Raw genomic sequence first — 16,214 nt, forward strand, 5'->3', positions numbered from 1 at the left:
GGATTGAACCGCGGTCCCTGTGCTTTGCAAAGCTTGTTCTAAGTAGGTGCTTTAGACCACTGAGCCATCTCACCAGCCCCTCTGGTCCTTTTCCTCATACTGCAAATGGAGGAACAGTGGTGCAAAGATGAAAGGACCACAAGAATCAGTCAGGAACATCAGTGTTGCCTTTTTTCCTAGAGCAAGGATACAACTGAGGCCAAAAATCTAAGAGAATCTCAAAGTCTACTCGGCCTGTCTTACACCTCAGGTTAAGTTAACAGTAAGGCCAGCATTTCCAAATGAGAACCAAATGTCCTCCTTATTCTAGAGCTGACCAGATCCCGGGTCTGGTAACAGTCCTAGGACGCAGGGTGTGAACCAAGAGCAGGCTCTGGTATTTGTCTTTTTCACTGGTATGGGTAGTGGTTACACTGAAACCAAGGTTAAAAACCTCAAAGAATCCCTGTATGCAAGAACACTCTGAGCAGAGCATTCAGTGCCTAACCCTGACTCCAGATCCTACCTGAGAGGCTGCAGATTTAAGCCCATCTGCACACGCACCTAAGTATGTATGTCAGTGCACAAAACCAGGGATTGAAAAGGAAGTTATGGTATACCGCTGCCTGTCACTTTATGTCATCAAATTAAGTCACCTGGAAGTACCCACCTCAGTGGCTGCTCTGCACCTTATCAGATGGCTCCTAGAACCTTACTCATTCTCTCCCAAATTTTTAATGTATATGGTTTTGCACCAGGTACTATGAGCGAACTGGTGAACTCCTAGTTTTCTGTTCACAGTGAGGTTTTCCTTAGCTGTATTTACCACCATCAAGGGAAACAAGGCTATATCACGATAGGTAGAGCAGAAATCAGAAAACCTGTTCACACCAGGTACCCTATCTGCTGCCACTGATGTCCAGTTTTTTTTCTTTTCCCCCCCTAAAACTGATCATGCTGCCTTCCAAAAGCATCACTTTGGACATCTGTGCTATCGCTGGATTATTAAGCAATGCCTGACAAGTAAGGAGCTTTAAACTGTTTGCAGGATAACAAATTCTGAATAATAAATTTAGCTTTGTTCCTTAAAAGACAAAATGAAGTTGGGTGTGGTACCACATGCCTGCAATCCCAGCACTGGAGAGGCTGAGGTGGGAGGATCACTGTGAATTCAAGGCCAGCCTGACCTGTTATTAAGGTTTGTGTCTAGATGTCCCCCCAAAGCCTCATGAAGTCATGTGGCAGCAGCTTCTAGCATTTGTGATTGATTCTAATCCAGTGCTGGGCTCACGGGTGCGAGTGCCCTGGGGCAGATGCTCTGCGTTACAGTGTGAGGACGGGAGATGCTGGCCGGCCGCCTAAGCTGCTGCCACTCCCTTTGCTCTCTTCACTCTTTGTTGTGGCCATGAACTGCTGCCCTCCGCCATGTGCCATTCTGCCTTGAGCCAGCTGAGTATGGACTGAAACCTCTAATAACTGTGAGCTAAATAAACTTTCCTTCCTTCATTTTCGGTGTCAGGAATTTTGTCCCAGAAATGACAAAAAATTAACTGAGACAACTATATAGTGAGACAGCCCCCCAAAAAATATAAAGGGAAAAGATGAATCTAAACTGTGCCCTTTCAATAGCTGGGAAATATGATTTAAATTTCTCCCATACCTTTGAGATTACAACTCAATAAACTTGGTTAAAGAAAAAAATTACTGGGATTTATCTAAAGAGTGAGTTTAAGGGTCGGCTAGATAGCTCAGAGGACTAAAGCATCTGCTTAGGCAGGCGCAGCAACTGGGGTTCAATCCTCAGAGTGCCATGCCAGACCCACACCAGGGGTGCACTGAGAAAGCACATGAGACTGGGCGTGGTGGCGTGTACCTGGAATCCCAGAGCTTGGGAGGCTGAAGACAGGAGGATCACTATGAGTCCCAGCTGTGTAGTGAGACCCCGTAGACACTGTACTAAATACATTTATTTTCAAAAAAAGAAAAAAAATATAGAGTGAATTTACTTAGTATGAAATAAATTCAACAATAACTATAAACTAAAAGAAAAAAAGGGGGAGAAATACCCTACCTAGCACACATTCCTACACACAAATATCGCAGCTATTTTATGTTCAGTTATACATACTTTTAAATCTCAGTAACAGCTTGACCAGTGATTACTGGGCTCACTGCTCTATTTCCACCAGGCCATGGAAAGGAGAAGAGATCATCCAGTGATCAAACTCATGCAAGGGCTAACACATTTGGTGCTCATGTAGGAAAAACCCCTCCAGACTGGGGATTCATTTCGGCTGTCTTGCAGTACACTAAACAGACAGAGACACGAAGTACTTAAAAATGTTTAGAGTCCATTTTCCTAATGTAGATGAGTAGTGCATATGCGTATTTGGCCAACCAGGATAATCTTTTTGAATAGAGACTTATGTAAATGTCTGCTATATGTATAACATGGCAAAACCTAACACTTTATAAACAAAGTAACTCTCAAAAACACCTTGAATGATGACTGAAAACAGAAAACTTAAAAGACAACCCCCAGTGGCTGCGTCTGACTTCCTGCACATGAATGCGTGTGGCTGCGAGCTGGTCCTCCGCAGGAGGTTGCACTGGCACCCCTCACCAGAGGCTCCTGTCCCATGACGAACAGTAGCTCTACACAAAAGAGAGCTCCTCTCATTCACGCTACGTATTCCCCCCTGCCGGTGTGTACAATCACTGTCCTTACAACCTTCCAGCCCAATCAGCAGGGAAGTGGTCATTAACAACGCCCTGAGGTGGATGCCCACCCTTGCCACAGACTGCAGGGAGGAACTGTGATCAAACTTACTCCAGTATTTCAAAATATAATGATTTCCTTCTACAGGCTCAACACAGTGACACAAGCACTGACACAAACCCTTTCCACATCTAACAAGCTAAGCTTCTCATTCAGAGGTTACAAATGGTACCTTACTTTGAGTTAATGAATGTGAGGTATTCCATGAATGAGCGACAGCGCTATCCAACCCTTTCTCCTCACTTGGCTCCTTCCTCAGACTTCCCTTGCCCACTGAGCAGTGCCGTGAGTTAGCCAGCTGCTAGGTCCAGTCTGAGGAGACAGCCCACCTCTTCTACTCTCTGTTGTTCCCACATCTCCTTCCTGCAGAGTCTCCTTACAGAGTAGTGGTGAGGCCTTCTCATTCTCTTCCCTCCTGGACCACTGCTCCAGGCCAACGTCGTCCCTCACCATTAACATCTCTGCAACAGTGTCCTAACTGGTCTTCGTGCCTTCCCTCTCCCTGTTACAGTCCATTCTTAGCAGAACAAGAGGAGTCCTATTAAAGCATAAAGGAGGCCATTTCACTCTTCTCTTCAGAGGTTATAAAACCTCTCTTCAGAGGTTCTTACTTTAAGTTAATGAATCTCTCTTCAAAATCTTTCAAAGTATACATGTATATATTTTTCTCCTACAATAAAAGCCCAAATTATTAGAATGGTCTGCCAGGAAGCAGCGATGTGGCACACCTTCCCCTTCACCTCTGCCTTCATCTGCATTTCCAGCACAACCACACACCAGCCTTTGAGCTGAACATTCCTTGACCTGCGTTTCTGCAGCGACTAGTTTCTCTCTCCTACTGCATGTCTGTACAGCTCAGAGCCCTAACTTCCTTTAAGTCTTTGCTACCATGTCACTCCCAATGAGACCTCCCTTGGTGACAACCACCGCTATTTCTCCCCAGTTTTCTTATAGCATGCTAATTTATGTTTCTTCTTCTTCTTCTTCTTCTTCTTCTTCTTCTTCTTCTTCTTCTTCTTCTTCTTCTTCTTCTTCTTCTTCTTCTTCTTCTTCTTCTTCTCTCTTCCTCTTCTTCCTCTTCTTCCTCTTCTTCCTCTTCTTCCTCTTCTTCTTCTTCATTCTCCACTTCTTTTTTTACTAGAATACAGCTCCATAAGAAATCTCATTAAAAATTAAAAATCAGTAAGTATTTACATGTAACACCTTTTTTAAAAAAATTTATTTATTTAATTTGTGTGTGTGTGTGTGTGTGACCAGCTCAGCCCACCAGGGGGCGGGGCTGGCTGGCATGTGGTGCTGGGGGACCGAACCGCGGTCCCTGTGCTTTGCTAAGCTTGTTCTAAGTAGGTGCTTTAGACCACTGAGCCATCTCCCCAGCCCCATGTAACATCTTTTAGTACCCGAAGTATACACGAGACTCTGTTAAACACTACCCTAAATCTGAAAACAAAGGTAATTATTTTGTTCATAAAAGCTAAATGCTAGGAATACAACAGAAAAATGCTGCCTGCTGAACTGCAAGTAGAGTTACCAGATTTTCTGTGTAATCTAAGGCAATCCAATCTTGTGATGCAAGGTTCAAAAAAGATCCAGGAACCATGCTAAAGAAAGACTAATTCAAGTGTGCTTTAGGTTCATGATAGCTGCCCCTATAATCTAACCTGATCTATGTTTCACAAAGGCATCTATGTACCTCTTCTGAGGGATGACTTAAGAGGTGAAGCGATTGTATCACTTTCATAAGAAGTCCCAGAAATCTACAAAAATGGATTCTTCCAATGAAGGCTGTGGGGCAGCTCATGACGGTGTGAACAGTTAACACGCAGGAAGTGCACTGGCACCACAAGGTGGAGGACTCAGATTCTAGTTCCAGCTCTACTGTGACTGGAGGAAACCATACCTTTGCTTCTAGGTCCAAAAATTCAAAACGTTTTCTTATTTTCCCTTCTATCACATAGATAAAAGCCAAAGAGGCATCTGCTAATCAAGTAATGGTAGCTTTTTTTGAAGAAACTGTACAAAATCTAGGTGGCCGACACAGAGTCATGTGTGGCTCTGATGCAGGATGTACCCCCACAGCGAACCCCGCAATGAACCAACCAAAAGCTGAATTCTGTTATGTCACTATATGGAGGACCCTGATCATGTACTACAACACTGCCAAAACTGGGTCCACTGGACTATCTGAAGAAGTAAGCATACAGCGTCACCAATTCTTGTGAAAAAGTGATAAAACACGTGAACTCCAAGAAGGTAGCATATGCGGGACAGTCCACAGGAGGGCAGCAAAATGCAGGATTTGTTTTTCTTCAAAATCTTAACATTATTGTAAAATTCCTTTAAGGTGTAAGTCATATATATATATATATACAAAAGTTTAGGCTGAGGAATACAGACTAAAAACCACAGGTAATGAAACAAATTATAAAAAAGAAATGTTTATATAACTTGATGCTCTAAGTCTAGAAACACTGTGAGGAAAATACAAGCTAATATATCTGCACACTGAAAATAGATATTAAAGTTTCTGTACATGATTTGAAAATTATTTTATCTAAAAGTAAAAGCTATCAAACATATAGTATAGAAACCTACACAATAGTCTAGGAAAACCTAGACGTTAAAGGGTGAGTTCTCTGTAGAACTCTTATCATAATATCTAAAGACCTAGGCTAACATTCTTTTTCTTTTTTTTTTTAAATTAAGTCATTTATTTATTTGTTTACTTGGTACAGGGTCTCACTATGCCTGTGACGGGGCCTGCACGGCATGTGGTACAGGGCGCTGAACTTAGGTCCTTGCACTTGCCAGTCAGGCGCTTAGACTGCAGAGCTATCTTCCAGCCCTAGGCTAACATTCTTAAGTGAGTGCACCTCTCAGTGAACTAAAAAAGACAGGGCTCACTTGTGGGTTTAATGCTTAATTATATTTGGTAAATACCAATACTGTTGCTTGCAGCATGCCTATAAACATCTCAAGTAAGTGAAGTCTGATAAACACAACCTACTGTTGCTATCTGGAATGAAGGAAAAATAATTATAAAGAAAATTAAGTTAAATAGGTTATAAAACGAACCTCTTAATGTGAAAAACAGTATATACTTCAAAATTACCAAAATAAAATGTTTACTCAAAACTCATGGGACTAGGGGTATAGTTTAGCAGGTACAAAGTCCTGAGTTCAATCCCAGCACCATACAAAGCGAAACAAAGCAAAGCAAAATGGACAACTGAATGACAATTAAAAAGCCAATCTATTAAAATTCTTCACAGCAGCCTTAAAGTTGCGGTGACATAACACTGACCATGAAGGTGAGGAATTCAAAGCTATTCAAGGGGAGGAGTGGTAAGGACATAGCAGCTAACTAACAGTGATCAATAAAATGATTTCTAGTTTAATAAAAGTTTGGCAAAACCAGGCCGGGGAGATGGCTCAGTGGAATATGCGCTTCCCTGGCAAGAGCAAGGGCCTCAGTTCAATCCCCAGTTCCGCCAAAAAAAGAAAAAAAAAGTTTGGCAAAACCGTCAGGTATATAATTCTGCACTAATTAATTGATAGTTTTTGCCAGAAAGCTTTTCTTCTATTTTTTTTGGTGGAACCGGGGATTGAACTTAGTTAGGCCCTTGTGCTTGCCAGGCAAGCACTTTTTCTAATGAACTATCTCCCTAGCCCCAATAGGGCCTCTATTTTTTTTTTTTTTTTTTTTTTTTTTTCCAGAAAGCATTTCTTAAATCTGGAGCTTTCAGGGCACAGTGACACATGTCTGCTACTCGGAAGATGGAAGCAGGACTGCACACCAGGGGCCAGCCAGGGCAACATAGAAAGATCTATCTCAAGCAAAAACTAAAAGGGGTTGGGGCCATGGCTCAGTGGGAGGGGGCCAGTGGGTTCGATCCCTAGGACTGTGGGGCTTAGGGAGGAGGAACCTGGAAGAAAATATGTGAAGACTGACAACTGTGGTCAGCAAAATTATTTTTAAAAAGTTTTCCAAGAGTACTTAACTTTTTCAATCTTAAAAATTTACCTGAAGGGCTGTGAGCTCAGTGGCAGAGTCCTTGGCTACCATTTGCAAAATCCTGGGGTCAATGTTCAGTACTGACAAAGACTAAATTTTGAGAAACTGAAATACTACAAGATGTGAAACTAATGTTATGATTTTTCAAATTGAAACAAGATCATTACCTTCATCTAAAACCCTGTCATGGATAATAGAAAGCCCAAAAGCAATGAGAGAGGATAGTCAACAAGAGCTTCTATCAACATCTGAAACTGCAAAAGTGAAATCTTGTTTACAAAGCTATTCATAGGTGATCTATGACACTTAAAAGAGCATATTTTCCAGGACTAAATTTAGGACCCTATCAGATGATAAAGGCCCATAATTTTCACTGTTAAGCTCTGTATACTCCGTATTTGCTATGCAGCCCTCCCATCCAACTATTGATCAGGCTGCTTGGCTTCAGAGATCAGCTGAGATAGGGGGCACCCAGGGTGGTATGGCCATAGACTCACTATGAATTTCTAACAGGCTACTTTTACCCAATACCTTGTATGTGATAAAGAGCTTATTTATTCCTCCCAAGACATACAAGATTCAGGTTTCCTGTCTTTAATATTTTTTACTGAGACCAAAAAAGTGATGGTAGAGCAGAGGGTCAAACGTTGAGCCCCTGTGATTCTAGTGGTAGGTGCTCCATGGTAGGGCCCTGCTAAAATGCCACATTAGGCCTTGGGCATTCATACAAGAACTCTAAGTCATTGTGCCCTATGGTAATCCACAACAGAGCTATGTATTGTATTGTGGAGATTTTTTATTATTAAATCATTGTATTCTGATACTTAAAAATGTAAGTACTATACTGCATTTATTTCTTGTTTAATAGCCTATTAAAATCCTAAGGCAGTTTGGTACAGTGATTCAGGAGAACCAAGTCCTGGACCCAAATTACTACTAAGTATCAGTGTCCTTTAGTCAAGCCACAGGAACAAGGGGGTGCTAGGTTTTAGTTTATTTTGTTAAATATCCAAAGTGAAGGAGCTGCAATGATAGCCCCCTGCTTAAATACTGCAACCTAATTTGAATACCCACTGTAATAAAACTAGCTAGCATCAGACAGGTATTGAAGACTCACACTGTAAATTGCACCTCTCATAATTCAATATAGAGGGTCACAACACATTGTTTTCCTTATATTGAAGGTTAAACAAATAATCAGACATCATGTAACTTGTAGAGGGTTCTAACTGACAAATCTGAACAAGCTTTAGTGTCAGCTCTGCTGGGATGCATACACTTTATATGCACCCATGGCTGCGTCAGAGAGAGGAAGAAGGAGAGAGGTACCTCTGCATCTCAGCCAACTATTTTAGGGAAGGGTCTACAGGGTGTTCAGGGTCTCACTACTAGATTGGACTTAGTGATCAGCCTGTTTACAGCCTCCCCAGTGCTGAGATTACAGGCACATACCACCACGCCCAGTCTCAATTGCCGTCTCAGGGCACCCCAGGGGCAGGGCCAGCACAGCAGGCCCGGGGATTGAACCCCCTCAGCCAACTATTTTTAAGGTGCATTAAGTTTGAATCTGAATCACTTTATGGAAAGGAAAGGGGCTGTACTTCAGGGGCTGAGTATCTGAAGAACTGTTTCCATTCTTACCTCATTCCTGGGCTTCATGAACAGAAAAAGTACAGTATCTACCATGAATATTGGGTCATTATAAACAGATTTTTGGGAATAGGAAAAAAAACCAAGCTATCATGCCAGCTGCATGTGCTACATGTTTTCCCAACCAGGATTGTGGAAGAAAAGTTGTAAAACTTTAAGGCATCTATGCTAAGTAATGAATTAACTTCTTTTGTTTCCAGAATTACATGATCCAAAATCTTTGGAGAACACTGACAAAATTATTTCTGTGTTCTGCTGACCAGAACAGGAGCTCTGGTTGAGCTCATGCTTCTGCCAGCATTTAGTAGCTGCTTACCACCGCAAACGGAGCTGATGTTGTACAGGAAGGGGTAGAACTGCATACAGCGGATCAGCTTGAGACTGTTCTCACACTCTGGACATTTGGTAGTTAATTTCAAGGCCTGTCGGAAGGCTTCAAGTGCCCCGCTGATATTCTTCAAAGCAAGGTAGGCATTTCCCAGGCTCAAAAAAGTAAGGGGCTAAAAAGAAAAACAAACAAGCAGGTGAAAAAAACCAGCAAAACATTAATGAATGAGTAATTCCTGACTTACAAACCTGGATAGTGTGCTATTTGGCTTTTCATAGGTTACCTCAGTAAGAGTTTTGCTAATTGTGCATTTTATTTACACTGACCAATTGTAAACGGTGTATTGAATGTACATGTTATTTTTATTTTATTTTTTTTTTTTACTTAATGTATTTAGTAGAGTCTACAGGGTCTCACTACACAGACTGGACTTGTAGTGATCCTCCTCTTTTCAGCCTCCCGAGCACAGAGATTACAGGTGTGCACCACCACGCCCAGTCTCAGTCCATCTCAGTGTACCCCAGGGGTGGAGCTGGCATGACTTTTTTTTTTTTTTGGCGGGACTGGGGATTGAACTCAGGCCCTTGCGCTTGCCAGGGAAGCGCTTATTCCACTGAGTCATCTCCCCGGCCCCTGGCATGACATTTTTTTACAAAGACAAAAACTTATAAAAATGTATGTACTAGTCTTAAACAATTCAATGAATTTTTATATCTGAATAGACTCCCATACAGTAATTCCCACTCAGCTCAAATCATAAAACACTTAAAAAAAAAAAAAAAAAAAACAAACACTTCGAATGCTTCTAGCATAGGATTTTCCTTAGTTCACCCAATGCCCCCCCAAAGGCACTGTTGCTATGTTATGACTCGTATCACCATAAATTAACTTTCCCCTGTTCCTGAATTTCATATAAATGGAATTACCCAGTATGTTTTTTATATGTATGTAAATCTTGCAAACTTTTGTGGCTTCTTCCACTCACTCAAAAATTTACTGAAGTTTTTGTGCATATGACAGTTTATTCTTCCCCAAGTATTTGTGACATCCCACCATATAACTGCCATCACTGGTCGTCCAAATATTCTCCTACAGGTTGGCACTTGGCTGCTTCTAGCCCTTAGCTAATATGAATAAAGTTACTATGAATATTCTTGTAAATATCTGTTGATGGGAATACTATATTAATTTTTCTTGGATAGACAATACCTAGTATACCATAAAGTTGGCAAATACTTAGATTTAACAGATACAACCAAGGCCAAGCTATAGAAACAAAACAAAACAAAACAAAAAAATAGATTTTTTTTTTTTGTGTGTGTGTACCATGGATCGAATTTGGGACATTGCACTTGCCACTTGCCATGCAGGCACTTAGGCCACTAAGCTATCTCCCTAGCCAATGAAACAGCATTTTTTCAAGTTCAATAGAACTTTTTCAAGTTCGTAACAGAAGTCAAAATTGAGAAGACTGAATAGTGCAAGGGTAATATTTATTTATTTATTTTTGTATTTTTAGGGAAGGTACTACAGGGTGTTCAGGGTCTCATTACTAGATCGACTCGTTGTGATCCCCCAGTTTACAGTCTCCCCAGTGATGGGGTTGCAGGCATCCTCCCCTTGCCTGGTTTTAGAGGCTGGCAGGCAGGTGGTACTGGGAATCAAACTCACATCCTTGCGTTTGCCAGGCAGGCACTTAAACCACCAAGCTATTTCCCCAGCCCTCTACATTAATGATATGATGGAAAGGTTAAAAAAAAAAAAAAAAAAAAAAAAAAAAAAAAAAAACTGTAACAAAGAAGTGGTATTTTTAAACAGGCAAATTTGTTTTATAAATGTCCACTGAGTGTGAGTGAACTCTGTGGCCAGTTTCCCTGAGTTGAAATCCAAGCTCTGTGACTTGGTAAATCCCCTAATTTTTCTGTTGGTTCCTCACCTACCAAAGAGGAATTCTATCTTATAGGGTTGCTTTGAAAACTAAATGGAAAGCACTGGGTATAGTACATGGTCCTAGCTTTAAAACAAATAAACAAACAAAAAATAAAAGCAATCATATCAGTTGTTCAGATGAAGAAAAACACGAAATGAGTTTCTGTAGATACGAATCATAGCAATATGTACTGGCCCAAGTTACTGGCAGACTGGCTGATGTTCTGTAAAAAGGTAACAAGATATTCGTTCTTTTCACTGGTGACTCCACTGCTGGTGATATTAGCTAAGAACATTACCTGGAATACAGAAGAATCCTGTAGAAAACCATGCTACTGGTTTGTGGCATGTTAATTCATTGAAGTTTTCTATAACCTTTGAAATGGATAGCTTTAAAAACCACTTAGCAATAAGTGTATTACTAAAACAAGCTTTAAAGGTCATGCACATAGCAGAGTTGCAAGACGACGAAATATTTTTACAGAAGACATGCTTATAAATTAGCACTTCCACACACTGACAGCTGTGGAGGAGGTGCTGGTCGAAGTGTATTTTTGATGTAGCCACCCTGACTCACTGACTTGTCTTTCTTTATTCTTGTTGCAGTACCGCAGTATCTATAGCTAAACTTTTAGTTCTCTAAGGGAATTCTTACTTCTTTATAGAAATACTACCAAATGGCCTTGGCTGGCAACAGTGGAAAGTGAGCCGTAAGTGGTACCCTGGGACATCGCTGCACTGAGCCTTCCACGTGGACAGGTAGGCACTTAAACCACCATGTCCCGCACTTCACAAACACCAGCACTTCGTACATAGTGAGCATTACATAAATATGCACCGCCTAGGAACTTGACCTATTAAACAGTGTGAGGTTTTGCTTTAAATCCAGGTGTGAATTTGTAGACAGGGATTGTAAACTCTGCTTAAAATCCAGTCACAGACATATGTATTTAAAAGAAAACTCCTTAACAGGCAATAGTTTGTTTTCACACTTAAAATTTTAGTTTTGATTTTTTTAAAGCAGAACCAGGGATTGAACGCAGGCTCTTGCACTTGCCAGACAAGCACTTATTCTACTGAACTAGCTCCCTGCCCCCCCCTCCCTTTTTTTTGCAGTACCAGGGATTGAACTCAGTACCCTGAGCTTGCCAGCCAAGCAATTATTCTACTGAGTTATCTCCCTGGCCCCTAGTTTTAAAATTTTAGCCTAAACAATTCATGCACCTTTCCAAAAGTTTAAAAAAAAAAAAGCATAGGACTGGTGAGATGGCTCAGTGGTCTAAAGCACCTACTTGGAACAAGCTTGGGAAAGCACAGCCACGGTTCGATCCCCCAGCACCACATGCCAGCCAGCCCCGCCCCCTGGTGGGCTGAGCTGGCCACACACACACACACACACACACACACACACACACTCTAAATAAATAAATAAATGGAAAAAAAAAGCATAAACCTTTAGGCATTAGAACATTAGGCAACCTTTAGAACATTATCTGGCATTAGGCATTATCTGGCTTTAGGTATTAGGTGAAATTTAGTTTTACTGTAACTGTTTTTCATCCAACTTAATATGATAACAGTTAGGTCTTCTGATTTCAGACACGCTAGAGTAGGGGGAAGAGAAAAGTGGTACCTTTAAGGTCAGTGAAGACTCGGGACATAGGAGAACCTGTACTGCAACAACATGTAACTCAGTTGTGCTCCAAATTTTCTGATCAAGAAGATTATGGAGCCACAGAGGAACGTGTTCGATGATCTAAAGTGAGCTTCGGGAGAGTCACATGGAGAGAAAAAACATTTTCTCAAGCTTTCACAGAGAGCAAATTGGTCAAGCAATGGCCGTGACTCATCCTCATGTCAGACACTGACAAAAGGATGTACAAAAGGCAGTATAGGGCTACAGGATAAATCCTGAGAGTACTTGGCTGACCTTATCAGATACAAAAGTTACATTTCTGGGTATGTAGGTCTTGCTATATCTTGGTCTTAACCATCCAGCAGAAAAGTATAAAAATGAGGTATATAAAGTAAATACATATTAATACGATGAGCTGTAAAAGGCTCAAGTCAATAACTTCTGAGGATAACCCACTAATATTATAGACTGCTAGACAGTGTTAGATTATTTAGTTGAATTCAAACACATATAGTATTTAGATGTCAACAGAATATTCACCTCTGACAGAACAAACAAAATAAAAACAAAAAAAGATACAAAGGAAAGATTATTTTGTATTTATATATACAAAATAGGGTAAATTTACAGCTACTTTCGCTTAACTCAACGAGAAGAAAGAGGTGTACTAACAGTGTCTGGACAGACTATCCTGTCTGCTTCTTGTACTATGGATAACCACTAAGAAGATAACAAGGTACAGTGTATTGATCATCAAAACTGTCCTATTAGTCAGCTGTGAAACTCTCATTCATATTTATCTCAATAAAAAATAAATATAATAAAAAATAAAATAGAATTTAAAATAAAAAAAAGTGGAACCTTTGATATTAGAACCAGTGACTTCATGTGGGAGGTGAATATTAATCTACCTACATATTCTTATCAAAGCAATATTGAAATTGAGCTCGGTTTGTATTGTTATTTTTTTTGGCGGAACCGGGGATTGAACTCATGCACTGGCAAGCGCTTACTCTACTGAGCTATCTCCCTGGCCCCCTGTGCTCTGGTTTGGACATTGTAAGTATACCTATAAATTCATGCTGTACAGTACTACAGTATTAAGTAGTGATGAGTAAGATAAAGAATCAGGTGTTTCCAGCTGACACAAAAGGTGGCAGCATATTTTCACAGCTGTATCATTCTTTTTTAAAATGTAAGATTTTTAAAAAGTTGACTGTGTAATTATAAATTTTTTTAGGGGAAGGGTGTATAGGGTGTTCAGATTCTCACTACTAGACTGGACTCGTAGCGATTGCCTGTTTACAGCCTCCCAGAAGCTGGGATTACAGGCATGCACCACCATGCCCAGTCTCAATTGCTGTCTCAGCCTGCCCTGGTGTGGACCTAGCACGGCAGGCCCAGCATGGCAGGCTCAGGGATTGAACCCCCGGGCCCTGTGCCTGCTTGCAGGTGCTTTAATCCACTTAGCTATTACATTTTAACATTAAAAAGCAAAGACATATTTCATGCTCACACTTGAAGCATGCAGAACCTGCTCTGAAAAACAAAACATGACATTTTATGCCCTTTCTTGAAAAACAGAAATTGTATTACAAAACTGAGATCATCCACCTCCCACCCCTACCAGTATATAAGGCTAAAATCCCTCCATCCATCACTCCCTCCTCACCTCTGAGCTATTGACAGCCAAAGCCTGAAGCAGCAGCTTAGTGGCATCAAGATGCAGGCCGTAGTGAATCAACAAGTTGGCCAAGTTGACAAGAGGAATGTCCTGGTACTGAAGTGGAGCTAGGTTCAAGGCCCTCTGAAGACACGCAATAGCAAATGTGCTGTTTCCCACTGCTCTCCAGTAGAGCCCAGCTTCATTGAGTATGAGCCAGATGGGAGCATTGGGCTAGAAACATCAAAATGCTTCAGTCAGTTAAAAAAATAACATGCTTGAATAGGACCTTTAGTAAGTACATTTTAACATTCATTCATTCTTGATACAGGCAACTGAACTCAGGACCTCTCGCTTACCACGTGGGCGCTGTGCCACTGAGCTAAACTGCGAAGTCCACATTTTAATTTTTAGTCACAATCACCAAGCACAGTAAGTTTCAGGTGTCCAAAATCGACGACTCACCTTATTGATAGCATGAAATAAGAAAGACCCAATTTCTTCTTCCGGGACAGTATAGTTATTAATACGGGAAAGCAAAATCTGGAAACATCAAAAGGAAGACCAACTTAATTGAAAATAAAAGGGAAGACATTTGAAAAGAATTTCTATGGATGGTAGTCTTTACTTGGAAGGGAACAGCTTAGGAACAGTTACTCTAACAACATATTTATCATATATAGAACATGGGCTCACTGACATACCAACAGCTGCTGACCTGTTCACATGTACACACTAGGTTACTGTAACCAACAAAAGTACACGTCCACACGCCACCCCCACACATACATGGTAATTTACCTTATCCCAGTGAAGTCAACCTAAGTGACAAGAACCTAGTGAGAAGTTATTTAGAAGATAATCTGCAGTACTTGGTGTAATAAAACCCTGTCTTCCCTCATTGGAAAGTAGCAAATTTCCCCTAACCTATTTTATTTTCTTGTAGTTTTTAGGTAATTGTGAGCAACTCTCATGCAAAGACCATACTCTACTTATTTCTGCATTTCAGATACACAAAACAGGACCTGGAAAATGATATGTTTTTTCAGTAAATGTTTACAGACCATGAGTAGTAACTGCTTATAGTTTTAAAGTTTTTAAAAAGGTGGTCACGATGGTCTTTTTTTTGGCAGTAAAAAGCTACGCCATAGGTCAACATTCTGTAATAAAATATACTTAGTCATAGCTAATATGAATTAAAGCAATTTATTTACAGAGTGGTTGACAAATAGATACACATGCCTAAGGACCTCATGTGGCCCAAGCAGGGTTGATAAGGCCAGGGAAACCCAACCTTCAAACTTTCAAGTTATATAAACTGCTGAGGGCCAGGGAGTGCACAGTGGGCTGAAGGGATCAGGACGGCCTCAGGGAGATGGGCGTGGTTGGGTGAGGTGCTCCTGCTGCTCCTCTCTGGCACCCGCAGGTTAGAGGAATAGACTGCTCAGCTGGTCTGTGCAAACAGCAGTCCCGAGGAACACCTGCCTGGCACTCCCTTCTCAGCACAACTGACTTCTCAATCACTGCAATTCTTTAACTCTATCCTTGCATCTTATAAATGTAAAGCTCTACAGCTGACTTCTATCAAATTCTTGTTCCATCAAAGCGGCTTCGGAAGTCACCCAGAATGGAATGCAAGAGACATCAGCCTGAGGGAGCCTTACTTTTCGAGCATGGTCATCTGGTATTTTGGCTTTCAGATCCATGCGGACCTCTAATTCTTTGACTAAGGAGGACACAGTGTGGCTTTTTCTGAAGTCACTTATGGAACAGTCAGGGGTTGGGGCCTCCTCTTCTGAAGAATAATCATCACTGTTGAGCTCGTGGATCCTGGCACAAGAAAAAGGAACAAGATTCACATTTTCAAAGTTTGGGTGAGTTCAAGATTAGACTTAACCTTTCAAGTCCAAGGCTGGTGCTTGCAAAGAACTGCCAGGTGACAGTCATGCAGAATCAGGTGCTCTGCCAAATCCATCAGAACTTGCCTGAGTCCTTTGTTCTCCGGAGGCAGAAAATACGTTGGCAATTCCCCGCCAATGGGGACTCTGGGGTAGCTCTCGGCACAGTCTGCTCTTTTAGGCCATACCATATGCTGTTTGTCCTAAGAAGGAAACAAAACTGCTCAAAACATTTCTTTAGATCGACTATTTCAACATGCTAAACTGCTAAAATGATCTGGGTACAGTAGGATAACTGAACAGAATGTGGTATTTTAGGGTAACTGCATGGCGTTTG

At 41.1% G+C, this 16,214-nt stretch overlaps 1 protein-coding gene across 2 annotated transcripts in view; it reads right to left on the reverse strand.

Annotated features, from left to right (window-relative positions):
* Nucleotides 1-16,214, reverse strand: part of Ttc17 (tetratricopeptide repeat domain 17) — a 108,939-nt gene that overhangs the window by 58,242 nt on the left and 34,483 nt on the right. For both annotated transcript variants that reach the window (XM_023710703.1, XM_023710704.1), the window contains exons 12-16: nt 15,965-16,080; nt 15,644-15,809; nt 14,445-14,522; nt 13,989-14,213; nt 8,740-8,923 (exon numbers count right to left, since the gene is read on the reverse strand). In XM_023710703.1, coding sequence (XP_023566471.1) covers nt 8,740-8,923; nt 13,989-14,213; nt 14,445-14,522; nt 15,644-15,809; nt 15,965-16,080 — 769 coding nt within the window. The remainder of the gene's footprint in view (nt 1-8,739; nt 8,924-13,988; nt 14,214-14,444; nt 14,523-15,643; nt 15,810-15,964; nt 16,081-16,214) is intronic.

The sequence above is a fragment of the Octodon degus genome, unplaced genomic scaffold (assembly GCF_000260255.1).
Source record: "Octodon degus isolate 3935 unplaced genomic scaffold, OctDeg1.0 scaffold00018, whole genome shotgun sequence".
In the NCBI taxonomy this organism is placed as follows: domain Eukaryota; kingdom Metazoa; phylum Chordata; class Mammalia; order Rodentia; family Octodontidae; genus Octodon; species Octodon degus.